This window comes from Emys orbicularis, chromosome 14 (genome assembly GCF_028017835.1).
Source record: "Emys orbicularis isolate rEmyOrb1 chromosome 14, rEmyOrb1.hap1, whole genome shotgun sequence".
NCBI classification, from domain to species: domain Eukaryota; kingdom Metazoa; phylum Chordata; order Testudines; family Emydidae; genus Emys; species Emys orbicularis.
In genome coordinates, this window is record NC_088696.1 from 38,609,160 (window position 1) to 38,625,889 (window position 16,730).

Genomic DNA, 16,730 nt, shown 5'->3' on the forward strand with positions numbered 1-16,730 from the left:
CCCTTGTACCCAATAATCTTCAACACCGATACCCTCTTCTGCCCAGTAACCCTTACCCAGAACAATAATTTAAAAAAGAAAATACGATACTTCAAATAAAGTTTTGACTCCAAAAAGTGAGAAGTGCCAGAGATTCCATGAAGTCCACTAGGGACTTCACTATTGCTACTGATTTTACATGGAAGGCAATCAGATGCTATGGTGATGGGCAGCAATATAAAACCCTAAGAGAGATTAAAGAGCTAGAAGGGACTACATTTAGCATGGTTACTGGACTCCTGGCATTCCCAAATCTCCTTTGTTTTCTATTCCAAAGGGAAATTTCTCATAGATGCACATCAGATTAACCCCTGAATCCAAAGCATGCAGATTGACCTCACCGCTAGTTTTAAGATGTATTCTGTAAGCAGGGTGGACTCTATTTCCTGCAGAAATAAACAAAATAGATGACTGTTATCTTTGGCACTGGTCTGAATGAGTCAGAATTTGGTTCAAGAAAATAACCAGGTGTGATTTGCTTACATTTATGGGCTTCATTGATTTATGAATATTTGGTACAATCCACTGGAACGAAAAATAAACACAGAGTTGAGGGTACAAACAGTTCTTTCTGGAAGGCATTGTAAAGTGACTCATTCCTTTATGTCTCTGCTATAATGAAAAAGCACAACTGTAGCCTGAGTAGCATACAAACCCTTCCTGAGGCTGTCACACCAACTGAATAGCTGGGAGGACATCTGACACCCTGCTAAACAGCTGCATCCCAACCTGCCGGCTGACTACTGTCGTCCTCATGGGTAGCACTCCCTTGCGGGTGTAAAGACCATGACGCTCTAGAATGCCTTCAGCATCAGTTTGGACATGGGCTGGAATCTGTATCCCCCTGCATCTCCCTGAAGCCTGGGGGTACAAAGCGCTTGTACTCTCTCTAGCTGTGAGCAAACACAATCAAATGTATGGGGGTACGTCGGCATGGTAAAGAATCCTCAGCACTTGCTATCATGGTGCAAAAGGGTGGCATCTTAGATGAACATGCCGTAATAAGAGCTCTACGTGCAGTCGTAAAGTTAGTAGTTTACGAGATGGATTATTAAACTGCACTAATCCACTTCAAAATTATGCTTGATTACTGAAAAACATCCGCATCCTCCTTCACTGCACTCAGTTGCCACTGCTGCAGGCAAAAGGATTTTGGAGCAAATCGTGGAAGGGAAAATATTGGACAACAAGGCAGATGACAATTGCTGAGGACAGAGAGTGAATGGGATGAGCTGATGAACTGGGTGTTAGGGGAGGAATTGGGAACAAATTTAGAAACAGGCCAATACGGGGCATGGATATTTGTGCACTTAGTGGAGGATTTAGTCTCCTCATTGAATCCTGACTGGTCTTCAGGTCCGGGTGGAAATTCCTTTGCCATTTAACCCCAGCCCCCCAGTTTAGATCTTTGCTATTAAATGTTTTCCAGCTTGCTGTGAGAGGAGCAGCTGAGATGGGGAGAAGCCCGAGGAAGCGGCAGAACAAGTTTAACAATCCCCTTGTGATGAGGGACGCAGTGGGTATTTTCCCTACACGCACTCAGCCACAGGAGTCTGTGGATTCCCAGTGCTTAACTTGAGGCTGGACAGCCGTAGAGGAGCCAGGTAGCAGGTGCGGGGGGCATGCAACACAACTAACAGGAGTGGAGAACTCCCCCCCCGCCCCACTTCCCCCCCATCCCACTCCCCGACACTTCATCATCTTCACTTTGTTATATTATATCTGCACTGTGGTCTCGTGGTAGCTCACTGAGCAGTAACTATGGCTTGGGCTATACTTAAAACTTGTCCTGGCATAGCTATGTCAGTCAGGGGTGATGGAGACACAACTATGCCAACAGAAGAGTGCTAACATCGGTGAGGGACGTGGTGTGCCTACAGCAGCAGCAAAACTCCTTCTGTCTGTGTGCACTGCATCCATGCTGATCATAGCATAGATATAGCCTCAGTCTAAGCAGCTAAAGATAGGAATCTAAATGATTGAGCTATTTCCAAATGGTGTGAGTATTAAGGTAGGTGCAGGGGCTTATTTTGACAGTAAAGAAAATGAAGTGCTAAAGGTCAGACCTAAATAGCTTATAGCATTAAGAGGCAATATGTGGTTCACAGAGTCCTCATTATCCATGGTAGCTGAATCCCTGGGGTTTAACCTCAGACAAAAAACATACCTGCTGTATTAGCCCCAGCATGAGATGAAAGAGAAAAATCTGCAAAGAAAACAACAAAAGAAGATTTTGGAACCTTAACTCCCTTAGGCTGAGTTGACCGTATCCTGGGTCATCACTGCAAAATCTCCAGTCTATCTTGTATAAAAATACCATAACCGCCCCAGTATCTTCAAGTACAACTGACACTAAAATATCTTGTGCTGCAGCCTTCTCGTGAAGATCTAGTGAATGGCATGCTTCCCAGCATATTATTCAATCGAATACAAGATGTCAAACATCTACATCTTCAAAATACAAGGACTCATCTCATCATCTGCATTTTCATGGAGTCTGCAGTGCAATTTTAATCTTGTGTATTTCCTGCATTAACTGACCAAAGATCAGCTGATCTGATGGACTAGTGGCAATGCAATGAGTTATACATGGAGGGTCCATGTTTGGATGCTAAGTTTGATCCTTTGCTCTTTGTGTTGGTTGGAGACAGGAGAGTTCCAGAGGCCTCACATCAATTTCAGTGACCCCACTGGCCAACACTTTACAGGCTGCAAAAGGAACCTTTAGCATAAGACTTGCTATGGCACAGGGCTCTAAGTGGCAACATGGGGCATCAAGAGGGCTCCCCTATAGAGACAATTTCTCATCTGAGTGTTCTAAAGATGGGGATGGGGATTCAAAATGGATTTGTGAAAAATGGACATTTTTGCAAAAATGTCAATAAAAAAATCTGAAATTTGTGTTAATTTGATGACATTTCACACCACACGTACAGCACAATTTGCCTCAATGAAGCTAAAAGAGGCTTCAGGTAGCACTGCTGGCTGTTGCATTTTTAGGATGCATTCCGGATGGCATTCCATCCCTGGTAGACCAAGAGCTGGAAGGAGGTCCTAGGACATTCTTCTAGTCCTCCAGGGACTGAGGGGCCTAAGAAAATCTTTTTAACACAGCAGAAATGGCTTATCTGTGTTTGTAAAATATAATGGGAAAATCATGCCTGGCTCAGAAGTGTCACATTCAGCCTCCAAGGGAACATATGCAACGTGAAACCTCAAGGTCTGATACATTCACTGTGATAGCGGGAGCAGAGAAGCAGACAGTTTTAAATGCAATGCCTTGTTCTCACCATTTCAATGAATCTCCTAATGATATAGCCTTGCCGGCAATTCTTTTGTCTTGGGAAATTCAGCTGGTAGCAAAGCGTGGGGGCTAGCAGGAAGTAATACAGATCTTGGGGAAGAAGAAAAATACCAGGTTTTAAAAAAAAATCACTTTTCATGGCAAATCGACTTTAGAATTCAGAATATCTACACAGTTTGGACCATATTTATTTTTATTGTGAGGTACAGTGATTTCAACCAATACAGGCTTTGTCTGAAAGCTAATGTTGCTAGATGGAACCGGGAAAGAGATGGAGGTTGCCATATTGTTGGAGACATGATATTCCAATCATAACCAGAACCATGGAGTATCTTGATGCCATCACTTTGGGTACCCAATAAACTGTAGGAATGCACAAATGAACATGTGTAATTCCAATGACAGAAAATCTAAGGCTAGATCCTGACCTACGCTACATGCATAACTCCAGTGTAAATAAAAGTCACTTAAGAAGAAGTGGGTGGATGACTTAGCTCACAGTGCGTGTAGACATACCCACGGCTGGCCCATGCCATGCCAGCTGACATGGGCTCGTGGGGCTTGGGTAAGGGACTTTTAATTCGAGTGTAGACATGCAGGCTTGGGATGGAGCACAGGCTCTAGGATCCTGTGAGGTTGGAGGGTCCCAGAGCTTGGGCTGCAGCCCAAGCCCGAACCTCTACACTGCAATTAAACAGCCCCTTAGCCCAAGCCCTGCAAGCCTGAGTCTGCTGACACAGGCCGGCCACAGGTGTCTAACTGCAGTGGAGACATACCCCCTGACAGCTAAACTGGGACATGAAGCAGCAGCCTGAGATGTGGGTGGTGCTGAGTCCCTCCATCCCACAACATGCAGTGCAGCAATTACCGGGTGATATATTGCCTTCTGGAGACTCACCGCTCTTAAAGAGGGCAATGGCCAGGCCTCCTCTCCACCCCTAGAGACAGACTTGGCAGCCCGAACAACCCAAACAGTCCTTATGCTCAGGGAAGCATGAGGACTGCAACTGTGGCCGGCCTCTGCATGGGGCTCTGTGAAGGGAGAAGTTCCTTGCATTCCCTCCACCCTTGCACATGTGCAGGGGACAGCACAATCTCGCCCTAAGAGGGACTGAAAGGTTCATTAAAAAATTCTCCTTTGATGTTGTTTGCTTTTAGCATTTATGACTGTATTCATTTTGGGTGAAACCCTGGCCCTTTGAAACCAGTGGGAGTTTCCTACTGACTTCAATAGGATCAGGATATCACCCTTTATCTTTGCATCTTCTAAGTGACTATACCACGCAGCCATAGTAGGGCTACGCTGGAAGAGCGAGATTGCTGCACAGTGTGCTCCATAATAGCTAAATTTCGCTACATTTGTCAACCAATTTGACTGTATTAAGCTATCACTGCTCATCACAAAACACTTTGGGATGAGTGAGGCTGCTGTGCTCATATAACGTCTCACATTTGGAAGCTTGCATGGAGCTCAATCAGAATTCAACAGCTACAAAACACAAATCATTCAGAGACATGGCAGACACAGCAAAGAGAACTCCTTGAACCAAAGACGTTCTCTTATAAGGACATTATCTCTGGAATAGCATTAGAATAATAGAATCCTAGAAATGTAGGGCTGGAAGGGACCTTGAGAGGTCATCTGGTCCACCACCCTCTGCTGAAGTAAACCTAGAACCTCCCTGACAGGTGTTAATCTAACCTGTCCTTAAAAGCCTCCAGTGACAAGGATTCCACAACCTCCTCTGGAAGACTATTCCAGTTCTGACAGAGCTGTGCAATGTTCATGCACACTTAAAGACAGTTAATTTTTCATAGAAGCAATGACTAGAACGCAGGCTAAATGGCAGTGCTGTGAGATGTGCCCCGTACTTTCAAACTTAAGGCCAAGATTTTATAAAATGAGTGGCTAATGTTAGGCTCCTAAGATCATACTAAGGCCCCTAAATAAAAGGCCTGATTTTCAAAAGTGCTGAACCCCCAACAGCTCCCACTGAGACAAGGTGGGGATATCTTTCAAAGGCACCAGTGCCAGTTAGGCAGCTAATAAAAAAATCACAAACATGATTTAAAAAGTAGTTCCAGGTACTACATCTGCTCCGAATGCGACTAGCCATTTTTGTGGCTTTATAAATATAGTTTCCATTTAAAACATTCTCCCCATTTCCCCAACACACAAACACTGTTGCCCTGTGAAAGACTCACAAACAACAGACTGTACAAGGGGAACTGTGAAATTGACTATACCTAAAGTGCTGCCAAATATACGAAGTAAACTAAAAAAACCCAAAAATAACAGGAGTACTTGTGGCACCTTAGAGACTAACAAATTTATGTTAGTCTGTATCCGCAAAAATAACAGGAGTACTTGTGGCACCTTAGAGACTAACAAATTTATGCAAAAATAACAGGAGTACTTGTGGCACCTTAGAGACTAACAAATTTAGTTAGTCTCTAAGGTGCCACAAGTACTCCTGTTATTTTTGCGGATACAGACTAACACGGCTGCTACTCTGAAACCTAAAAAAACCCAGATATTGTTTTCTCTGTTCTCCTCCACTTACAGTTGTCTTAGGTGGACTTGTAACAGTGGCAGGCAAAGTATTTTCAGCCAGAAGTGCGATTTTTAAGGGACAATGTTCTTTTAAGAACTATTATAAATGCAATTTTTGTTCACCTGGTTATCAAGGTAAGCTGCTAGGTTTCCACCAGCTAAACTATTTCAGCTGCTGCAAATACAGTGAAGACTGCTGACGGTGAAGAGGTAACTGCTGCAATATGTGTAAATGTTACCTTTTACTTTCAGGTTCATTGGGTACATGATCTGCTTAGACTGTCCTCTTTCGTTCCTTCTGGACTGATGGGCTGAAGGATCTGCTGCTAACAAAAGGTGTAAGATCTATCATATGGTTTCAAGTGAATTGAAGGTCACGAATGACTTTATATAACAAGCTGGGACTGAAGCCACAGAGCTCAACTTTTACATAGTTCAAGGAGGTGACACCAACACCAACTTTCTGTCCAGCTTTGACTTCATGCTAATCACTGGGTGCATAGTTTCCAACACTTTGGGTCAAGGGTCAACTTTTCTTCTCTCTCTCTTTAGGCACTTAGGTAGCCCCCATTCCCATAATATCTGAGCACCTATTATCCCCATTGTACAGATGGGGCACTGAGAGGCCATCCCCCGTGTCACACAGGAAGTCTATGGCAAAGCAGAGATTTGAACCTGGGTCTCCTGAGTGTCAGACTAGCACCCTAACCATTGGACCGTTCTTCCTCTTTTTTACAAAGAGAACCACATATTTATGAAAAAGAGATCATCTCATGAACATGTCTCCTGTGGTTCACGACTGTGTGAGTTACTTCCCCTTCCTTTTGTGATCACACGGACCACTGCCTTTCCCCTCTGTGATTATGTGCATCATCTGCTATTGGTTGGGCAAACCAGCACACAGGGTTTGGTTGCAGGATGACTGGAGGAGGCTAATAGACACCCCCCCCCCCAAAAAAAGAGGAGCCTAGAAGAGGCAAGCAAGAGGCTAGAGTAGGTAAGACTCTAAGCAGGTAGGAGCTTATGGTGGGATTTTCACATGAGCTCGGCGTTGCCCTAACTCTTAGCCCACTGAAGTCAATGGTAGAGAGGAATTTAAATCGTTTTTGTCAATCTACTCCCAGTTACAGCTATGTCTTCACTGCCAAAAAGGTGTGTTTTTACACCAAGACAGCTAGCTCCAGATAAAGACCCCAACCCTGCTGATGACTCATGTGGGAGTCAATATGGGTCCACAGGATGAAATTTCTGCTTTTTCTATTGTTTTTTAAAACCTAGGAAATTACATTAAAAAAACCTATGTTAAATGATCATTACGGTTGCAAAGCCAAGCGCTCAAAAGTTAGGAAACGTCAGTATTCAGGTTGCCTGTGCAACCTTAATTCATCATCCTTGTGCGTATGCGTTAATGACATTATCACATTCTATCTTTTCCACAGGACCGCTGCCTCATTCAGTGCACAGGACAGAGAGGCTGAGTTATTACTGCTGGTTCACCAGACTGGGTGAATCCTATTTGCTCCCAACCAAGAGCATCAAAGGGCTCAAAATGTCGTTCGGAGGCAGAGGTGAACTAGGGCTAGGAATGCTGCAGGGAAGAATGCTAGGAACAAGCGAAGGTCAGGAGAAAGTGTAGGCTGAGGAGTAAGTATGGTTGTTACTTAAGTTAACAATAAAGGCAAACCCTAGGGAGGGGTGAATGTAGACATTAACCTACTGAGTGCACGCTGTTCTGAGAGCAGGGTGAGAGTCTGCCTGTTCATAAACACTGAGGCCCTGGTCCTGTTCCCACCGAATTCAGTGCTGCCAGATCTAGCCCTTATAGAGCACTTTATATCTTATCTCAAATACTAACGAGTGAATCCTTACAATAACCGTGTGAGATAACAGATGCCTCGATGCCACAACAAAAGCACATTGACAAATATTCTGGACAGAGAGATTTTCCGTCAATAGATGGGGAAGCTGAGACAAGGAGACTGCCAAACAAGGAATCCATGACAGAGCTGGAATGAGAACCCAAGCCCCTGGCGTTGCTCTGCTCGCTCCACTGAGCCATACATAAATAGTACGTTCTTTTCGGTGCCTACTGATAGCGATAGGAGGGTTCGGAATTTGCTGACCTTGCATTCTGGAAGTTCCTCTGACTGGTCTGGGGGTTCCCTCCCTATACCAGCGATTCACCTGATAGTAGGAGAACAGTTTCAGGGTAATGATGATATACACAAACATGGTCAGCAACCCTCCAGCTAAGAAACAAGAGAGAAAATAACCTGTTGTGGTAGTTCCAGGTTCAGTTTATCTTTTCTTCCCAAACACACAGACTTAGTACAACGATGTTGTCTTTGCTAATTAGATAAAGGATATCAGTCTATCTGTGCAGCCTGCCTAATGCATCCATAAAATAGATTTGCAAACTAATTCCTTCTCATTACAACGAGGTGCCCAATGACACTTGACTGCTTGAGTGTCCTTTAAATCTATACACACCTTGGGACCAATTTTCTGCTGGCACCGACTTTGGCAGAGGGCCCTGGCAGCAGATATTCTGCCTAGAGAGGTTGTCACAAAGCCCACAAGAGCCAAGGCAGCCCCAAAGGTGGGCAGCCCGTGGCCAGGGAGAGGGCATGGCAAGTCAGCCAAGAGATGTCCTGGCTCAGTACATCCCCACTGAAGCCTCTGCCAGAGAGGCTCCAAGAGACCCCTAGAGATTAAAACTGCTGGATGGCAGCAGTGGGCACACTGCCAGCTCTCCCCCACTGTGAAGCCCCCCTATAGCGAAAGGGGCCTTGCTCCTATAGAGAAGCACAGCATAAACCGCACTGCCCCGGGAGGGTGGATCAATCCTTAAACCAGGCAAAGCTGTGAATCAGGAGGTTGGTAACAGAAGTGACCATTGAAAAGAAAGCATATGGCAGCATGTTACCACACAGTGATACCAGAGATACCATAGGCTCTCTCTAGATTTAGTATAGGAAATAACTGCTGTACCTGTGACTTTTTAATGGCAAACAATGTTAGTAGTTAAAATTATAAAGCATGGCAGAGAAAGCCTCTTTAAATATGGTTTAACATGGTTTCCTTCTCCCTAGTGATGTAGCCACATCATATTAGTTACATCAGATGATGGTGTTACATCGTTAATCTGCACACCGCAAAACTAAGTGACACTCCAAATTTTGAGAGAGCTTCTTTATTTATTGTCACTCATCAGTTCACTTGATTGAATTAACACTATCACCCACTGCACACATTTACCCTCAAAAATCTGAATACAGATTTTTTTTTGTTTGGTGTATTATTAAACAGAGCATGCAAGACATGAAAGTGTCATGGCATACTAACAGTGTTGGGAGTTATGGGTAGGAGTTCACTTGGCTGTGACATCTGGAGTTTCCAATGATTTACTATTTGTTTCAGCAGATGGAGCTATTGCTATTGCATTACTATACATACCCAATGTGTTCAAAGCAAAAAGTACTTTTTCTGCTTGGTTATTTGTTGAAAGAATTGCCAGCTACTTCCAGGGAAATTATAAACAATATGATAGTTTAGCAAATTGGTTAACCTGCTATGTACATTCAGTGCCCAAGTTTCAGAACTCCAGGTTCACTAGTGTGCACACAGGTAGCACTTGTAATTATCACATACGTGCATATGCAAACTGGGTGACTGCACACTCAAATGACTAGCTGTGCATTTAACTGGTCATTTGCACCACAAATTAGGCTCACTTGTATGTCCATTTGCAGGCCTCTGGGTCCCAAATTTAGGCCTTTACGTAATTCCTTCCTGTGTGTATGTAAACAGCAGCTTTCACCTTGATAATCAGCCATCTCCTTCAGCCAGATTACCTCACTGAAGTCACAATCCAGTGTTTTAAAACATCACAGGTCACTACAATGGAAGTGACCTGGTGCCAGACTGGGACACTGAAGGATACATTTGCCAGAATGAGCAGGTTTTTATAAAGATGACATATTTACGCACAGGTATATTGGGAAAAGGAATATAAACAAGTACACAAAAATTGAATATACATTTCCTAAAATATATTTTAAAAATATGTCTACTTGTGGGAGTAGTGCTTTAAATTAGAATTTGGGATAGATGGCCTAATAATCTACTGTACAAGCATCTATGTATTATATGAGGCTATAGACCAACAAAGGTTTCTGTTAACATCATAAACTTTGAGAGAGGAGAACTGGGACTCCCGACACCTCTTGGTACGCCGACTTATTATCATCATCCCTGACAGAAGCTACACACATGTACAAAGGGGCCAGGGAACAGAACACTTGGAACAGAAGGATAGAATATCTTGAAGAATTGTCTTTTTATATTCTGCATGCCAAACAAGTCAGATGAATATGCATGCGCATTACTAAAAGAACTTCGAGATGTCAAAGTCAGAATTTTAATGCCTGTTGTTCTGTGGCACTGTTCAGAGACCACATGATACTGAATTACCAAGACTGCCCTATACACTCTTAAATACTTTGTCATATTGAATTTTAAAAACAATATATTGCTTTTTGCAGCCAGCAGCCCTTCCCTTCTCCTCCCACCTGAAGACAAACACACCTGTTGTGTGACAAACTGCACATTACATTATAGTGCTGGCCATAAGTACCTCTAGCACAAAACAAGCGTCTCTCACCTGGAGTTATGGCTTGCATTCTATAAACCATCACAGCTGGGAATATTACCAGTAAAAAGAGATTAACTGACTGCAACACCAAACCAATGCTTTCAGAGCCACGAACCTACAAAGGATAATAATGTTATAGCATAACCAGTGATTCTTTGGCCTTATCACTAAAGTGCTTTCTAAATCAGGATGTTTTTGGTGAATTTACTGCTCATGAAAGTGCTGGACAGAAAAGAAAACTAGGAATGTTGCAAGCTTCCTCCATATACCTCTACCAAAGACCAACCATCTTAGCCTCCAAGATATATTTCAACTCCAGTCTCCGACTCAAAGACTGAGAGTTGTGCCAACTGTGTGGTAGTTTAGGGCTGATAAAAAGCTAGCCAGACTGAGGCCACATAACTAATTTTACTGGTGACCAAATCTAAATTTGACTCTTGATCTCCAAAGCTGAAATGCACGAGTACATTAAACTGTGCTACTTTGCTACTAATGTTCTTTACAATCAATAATGGCTTATGGGTATTTCACTTCTCCCAGTAGATCCATAACAAGAAGTGTTCAGTCAGAAATATCATTAGAGAGAGCAAGCACAATGCATAGCAAACAACCAGTTCACCTACCTTTCTTAAATACCTTTCTATAAAAACTGCAGGAAGTGCAAACAAAACAGAGACTGAAAGGAAGAAAAATAATAAAACATCAGGAAATAAATCTGTATCAAACACATCTATGGTAAGTAAGTGCACGGGTAGGACTCAACTGGTGGGCAGTGACATGTTCTACTAGAACTTTTCTGGAGATCTACAAGTTTCAGCAGAATGGAAGCTTTCATTTTTTAAAAGGATGTTTCTAGCCCTTCTGGTTGTGAATATGCTGTTCTGAATGTGATCCAACACCAAGATGACACTTCAGGCAGAATGAAATCAAAGCTCCCAGGGCTAAATGCTAAACTTTGCTCCACAGAAGTGGAAGGCCCTAAACAAACTGTGGAACAACTGTGGTTCCCTGCAAGGATAGGGACAGCATGCAGTGGAATGTGGTGTGACAGAGGTCATGTAGAAGAGTGGCATAGAGAGCAGCTACTATACGGACAGTTCTAAACTGCTCACTTATGAAGGCATATGGGCCCCAGTTGTTATTAAAGCACATGGGCTATTGAAGTGGCTATGCAGCTGCTCAGCATCAACTGGCTGGGTTGGGGAAGGGAAAATGTCTTTTCCTACAACCCCTCTTAGATCTTTTGTCCAAAACTGGACTTTGCATGAGGTGTTCCAGCAGTTAGTGCCAAGAGGGGTGTGAGCTGTTCTCATTCATCTCAATGAGATGTTAACTTTGATACCTGACAAGGACAGTTTAAACTCAATACGGTTAACTATTTTACAGCTAATGATGTTAGGAGAAACATCCACCTATTCTTGTCTTGAGGACAGAGTCTGAGCAGAATATCATCACTTCCTCACCCTTGAGTAAATATACGAACATAAGAACGGCCATACTGGGTCAGACCAAAGTCCATCTAGCCCAGTATCCTGTCTTCTGACAGTGCCCAATGCCAGGTGCCCCAGAGGGAATGAACAGAACAGACAATCATCAAGTGATCCAACCCCTGTTGCCCATTCCCAGCTTCTGGCAAACAGAGGCTAGGGACACCATTCCTGCCCATCCTGGCTAATAGCCATTGATGCACCTATCCTCCATGAACTTATCTAGTTCTTTTTTGAACCCTGTTATAGTCTTGGCCTTCACAACATCCTCTGGCAAAGAGTTCCACAGGTTGAGTGTGCGTTATATGAAAAAATATAATGAAGCTGAAGGGAAAATGTAAAACAACAAGCACCATATGGTTAAATTTTTAGTGCCATATGTGGGGAATGAGATGTGCAGTTCTCATTAATAACAAGGAGCTGAGTATCGCTTTTCCTGTGCTCTACAGTGAAAACCACCACCAACACTTAAAGCCAAAATCCACTTGAATTCCATGCTGTTTTCAGCAGCATCCTGATGGAGTGTGGGGTAATTGTATCAGATCTTTATTTTCAGAGCTGATTTAGATTTTTTAAATGATTAGCATTTTAAAAACTGCTCACTATTTCTGCGTATCTGCACTTGCTGGGAAAGAGGCAGCAAACTGCTCTGTAAATCAGGAAGGTTTAAGATATACAGCCATTCTGAAGTTAATAGGAACTGTGCATGCACAGTAGCTGCAGAATCCGATCAATTGTACTAACTACTGACCTCACTCACAGTAGGGAAAATCAGAGCTTTGATTCTGATGGAATGATAATTAAACTTGCTACCATAAGGGGGCTGGTCCCAGACTGTGGAACAAACTCCCCCAGGAACCAAAGACCATCACAAACCTCCTCACCTTCTGCTCCACATGCCAGGTGCACTCCTCTGACCTGCCTTCTCTAACATTAACACAGACCAGCATAGACATTTTAAAACTCAAACAAAACCCTACCAAAACAAAGCACTCCATTGCACACACAAATCTCCCCTGGGGGAGAGAGAGAACAAGTCACATGTGATAGATGTTAGTCATGTTGCTAAATGCACCACTGGAAGGCACTCAGGCCACAACGTTTTGCTGGCATAACTATGTTGGTCAGGGGTGTGAAAAGGTGTGATCCCTGACCAATATAGCTGTCCTGGCGAAGCCCCTATTGCAGATGTAGTTATACCGGCAAAAGCGCACTTTTGGGGGACTCGTACTCTCACCCTCACCCGTATTTTGCTCCGGGGCCTGAGAAAAAACATACTGTCAAAAATGCAGGTTATAAGCTACGACCATTCTAGCAGCACTTTGCCTGTATAATGCTCAGCACAGCTAAACCAACAAAGCATTCCTAGTGTACACCTGGCTTCAGACACTATGGTGATGAGGACAACAGGCTAATCAATAGAATAGAACAGAAACTCTTCCTCTGAAGTCTCTCTCCTAGAAGCTAAAATTCACGATAGGTGTAAATAGATTCAACTCTGCTTTCTCCAGTGGAGTTACAGCTTCTTATACCATTGGTGTATTTGGCCCTGAGACTTCATTGCTAGAAGATAGATTTTTAACGCCTTGTTTTAGGAAAATCCAAGTCTCAAAGCATCACTCATAATAATTGAGCTAGGTTCATCCTGGGTTTGGCATTCTCACTGAATGTGCTTTTGTTTGATTTCATTAACGCTGCTCGTAAATATGGAAATATGCAAAAAAGAAAAAACCAGAAGCTACGCTGCCTCTCCTACCAGGGATTTAAACCCTGCCAAAAATCCACATCTGGGTTTGTATGATAAAACTGGATGCTGCTTGTGATCCAGAAAAGTGCAGAGAAAATACATTTGTTATAGAAATATTTCATGGGATGGTGTTAAATTCAAAAGTGACACCATTAAGTATTCAGCAAATGATATTTGCACACTGTCATCTTACCAGCAATGAGATATACTGCTGGCCACTTATAGGGGTCTTTCAGGAAAACGGAGATTATCTTTACCGGGTCGAATAGCAGTCCATATCTGAGAGAGAAAAACAGTGAGGTGGTGCAGAAACTCTATGGTTTGATACTTAGAACCATGGATACTACACTTCTACCTAATTGTCAAACTCAGAAAAGATGCTTGTGTCATTTCTCCTACTCGCTCCCCCAGACCTTGAATCCCCAAACCTCTCCCAACTGTAGTTGTTCAAAATGGACAGCATGATTCCCCCAATTTTTGGGATCGAGGACTGAAATCCGATCCCCCCGTATTCTCTCTTTGCTCCAGCAGAGACACTATAATTTAACATCACCCAGGGGTTCCACCAGAGGGAGCAGTTTTAAAATGTTGGTGAGGGTTCTGCAGGAGACTTGCAAGTGGCATGTGCCCAGAAGATGCATTAAATCAGCACACATTCCCTGGCACTCTGGCCCTGCCCCCTCACTAGCCAGTCTTGCCCACTTGCTAGGATGCACTGACAGGTTCGGAGTCTCCTAAAGAAGTGGAGATTGTGGGCAACATGTGCTGCTTCACTCCTCTTCAGATGGACCTGTTAGTTGGTTCCCCTGGTTTACATTCCCCCTTTCCAAGGTTAATAGTTTTTTCCAAATACAGTAGAACCCTGATTTTATGAACGGCCAGTTATAGGAACCTTTTTTCTGCTGCCAAATGTGACTTCAATCCCTCAGCCAATGTTCAAGCGGCTGTACAGGTTTGAAAAATCAGGCTGCTGTATACATGTTACCATTCATTAAGGACACTCACTGAACAATTACTACATTCACGTATGCAGTGTACCTACTGTAATTTTCAGATTTCAATTTTATTAAATTTTCGGTTCCCAATTAGTTCATAAAATAAGGGTCCTACAGTAATGCAAAATATCCTTGCTGAGCTGGTTCTGATAGTAATCATATTATACGGGCCAAATTCTCAGAGGGTGTACATTGGTGTAGATCCATTGAGCTCAATTGATTTGCACCAATTAGCTCCAGCTGAAGATCTGGTCTTACACTTCTGTAGCATCTTTCACTCCAAAGGATCCCAAAATATTTCACAAATTATGGACAAGATTCTTCCGTGGGCACCCTCCGGCTTGGAGGCTGCATAGGGTCTACGTGGCAGATGAACACATGAGGATGCTGCATGCTCTACACAATATGATTCGGGACAGCCCCTACACAGGGAGTCAGTAAAGCAAATTCTTTGCATCCTTCCCCACTCTTGGACACCAGAAGAAGGGTCCTATAACCACACAGCAGCCCAGAAATGCAGCTACTTTGGCAGTGGAAGGCAGCAATCAGGTGGACAAATGATGCACAGCATGACTGGGGGATGCCCAGGAATTTTGGTCAAGGACAGCAGGGCAAACCTGTACTCGTCTGAAACATACCATGGGATTGTTAATGTTCAGGCAGAGCAAACAGGTTTCTAAGGACTAAATTATTTAGTAAACATCATGGAACTTAACTTATCCACCACTGAAGGCTGAAGGGCCGAGTTAATCATGCTGGGATTTGAAACCATGGTTAGAGAATCTAGGTATTTTGAAATCTGAAGCTTAGACCACTATGCCGTCCTGTCCAGCAAACAATTCTGGGACACCGTCATAGTGTTCAGGGGAAAATTTGATGCAGTTGTTTCTTTTTTTGTTGTTTACTGATTAATCACAGAATGACTCTTCAGTCAATATACGCCTACTCCCCCTGCAACTAAGAATTCAAGTTCCCCAGAACTGTGAAACACTGCTTTTCTTTTTTAGTGACATACTTACCTGATGAAATTCTCCAGGCTCATGTGAACATGTGTGAGGACCTAGAGTAAAGAAATATACACAGTTCACCAGAGTTCTATGCAAAAACACACTTAAAATATCAGCATTCAGATTGGCTGGAAACAGCTTGCCTGTAGCCTGCAAGAACTAATTTCCTTTACACAAACCAAAAAGTTGATGACAAATGCATTCTTTTGGCTTCCTTTAATTAGAATAAGCCAGAGTAGCTCAGAAGAAGCTGATGGGTCCATTCAGAATAGTCAAGTTTATGTAAGAGAATAGCCTCTTTTTTCCCAAACTGATCACCAACTCCAATTTCTTACATTTCTTGATGACATTTGTTTTATTCTGCTTGAAAAAAACCCCACAATCTATTCAATAGATCCCAGGGAAGACAACAGATCTTATTCTTCTCTCCTAAGGTGTAAGTCAGGAGTCACTCCCCATAATGGAGTACATCTGTGCATAGCTGGTGTGAGAAGAGAATCAGTTACAAGAAGCCTGCGGTGCGAGGTGACAAATTTCAGGGAGGGAGGGAGGGTGTTAAACCCTAATGATGAAAATGGAGGAAAGGACTGATTGCTTTACTCAGTTGGCCCTCTCTAGGAAGAAGAGAAGTCCTCTCTCTAAAACAAACAAAACAAATATATTGAGTCTGGCTCTCCATGGCATTACACCAGATTTACACCCACAACATTCCATTGACTTCAGGGGTCTGAAACTGTGGGGAATCACACTGATTCACTGGGATCTACTAGAAAAATATGCTGACCCACATTAAACAGGGCTTCATGTTGTATCAACCTCTCCCTAAAGGAAAAATGCATTTCCCCACCATTTCCCCACAATTCTAAGCTGCAGGTACTTGCAAAGAGTTAGTGATATACATAAAGGAACACAAAGAGAATGGAAAGTTACTGACTTGGTACAA

General features: G+C 43.1%; 1 protein-coding gene across 1 annotated transcript in view; it reads right to left on the minus strand.

Annotated features, from left to right (window-relative positions):
• Positions 1 to 16,730, minus strand: part of LOC135888906 (diacylglycerol O-acyltransferase 1-like) — a 39,711-nt gene that overhangs the window by 12,696 nt on the left and 10,285 nt on the right. Inside the window, 10 exon segments of the mRNA XM_065416700.1 lie at positions 381 to 425; positions 523 to 564; positions 2,207 to 2,245; positions 3,330 to 3,433; positions 6,137 to 6,223; positions 8,021 to 8,146; positions 10,561 to 10,666; positions 11,175 to 11,227; positions 13,979 to 14,064; positions 15,800 to 15,840. Coding sequence (XP_065272772.1) covers positions 381 to 425; positions 523 to 564; positions 2,207 to 2,245; positions 3,330 to 3,433; positions 6,137 to 6,223; positions 8,021 to 8,146; positions 10,561 to 10,666; positions 11,175 to 11,227; positions 13,979 to 14,064; positions 15,800 to 15,840 — 729 coding nt within the window.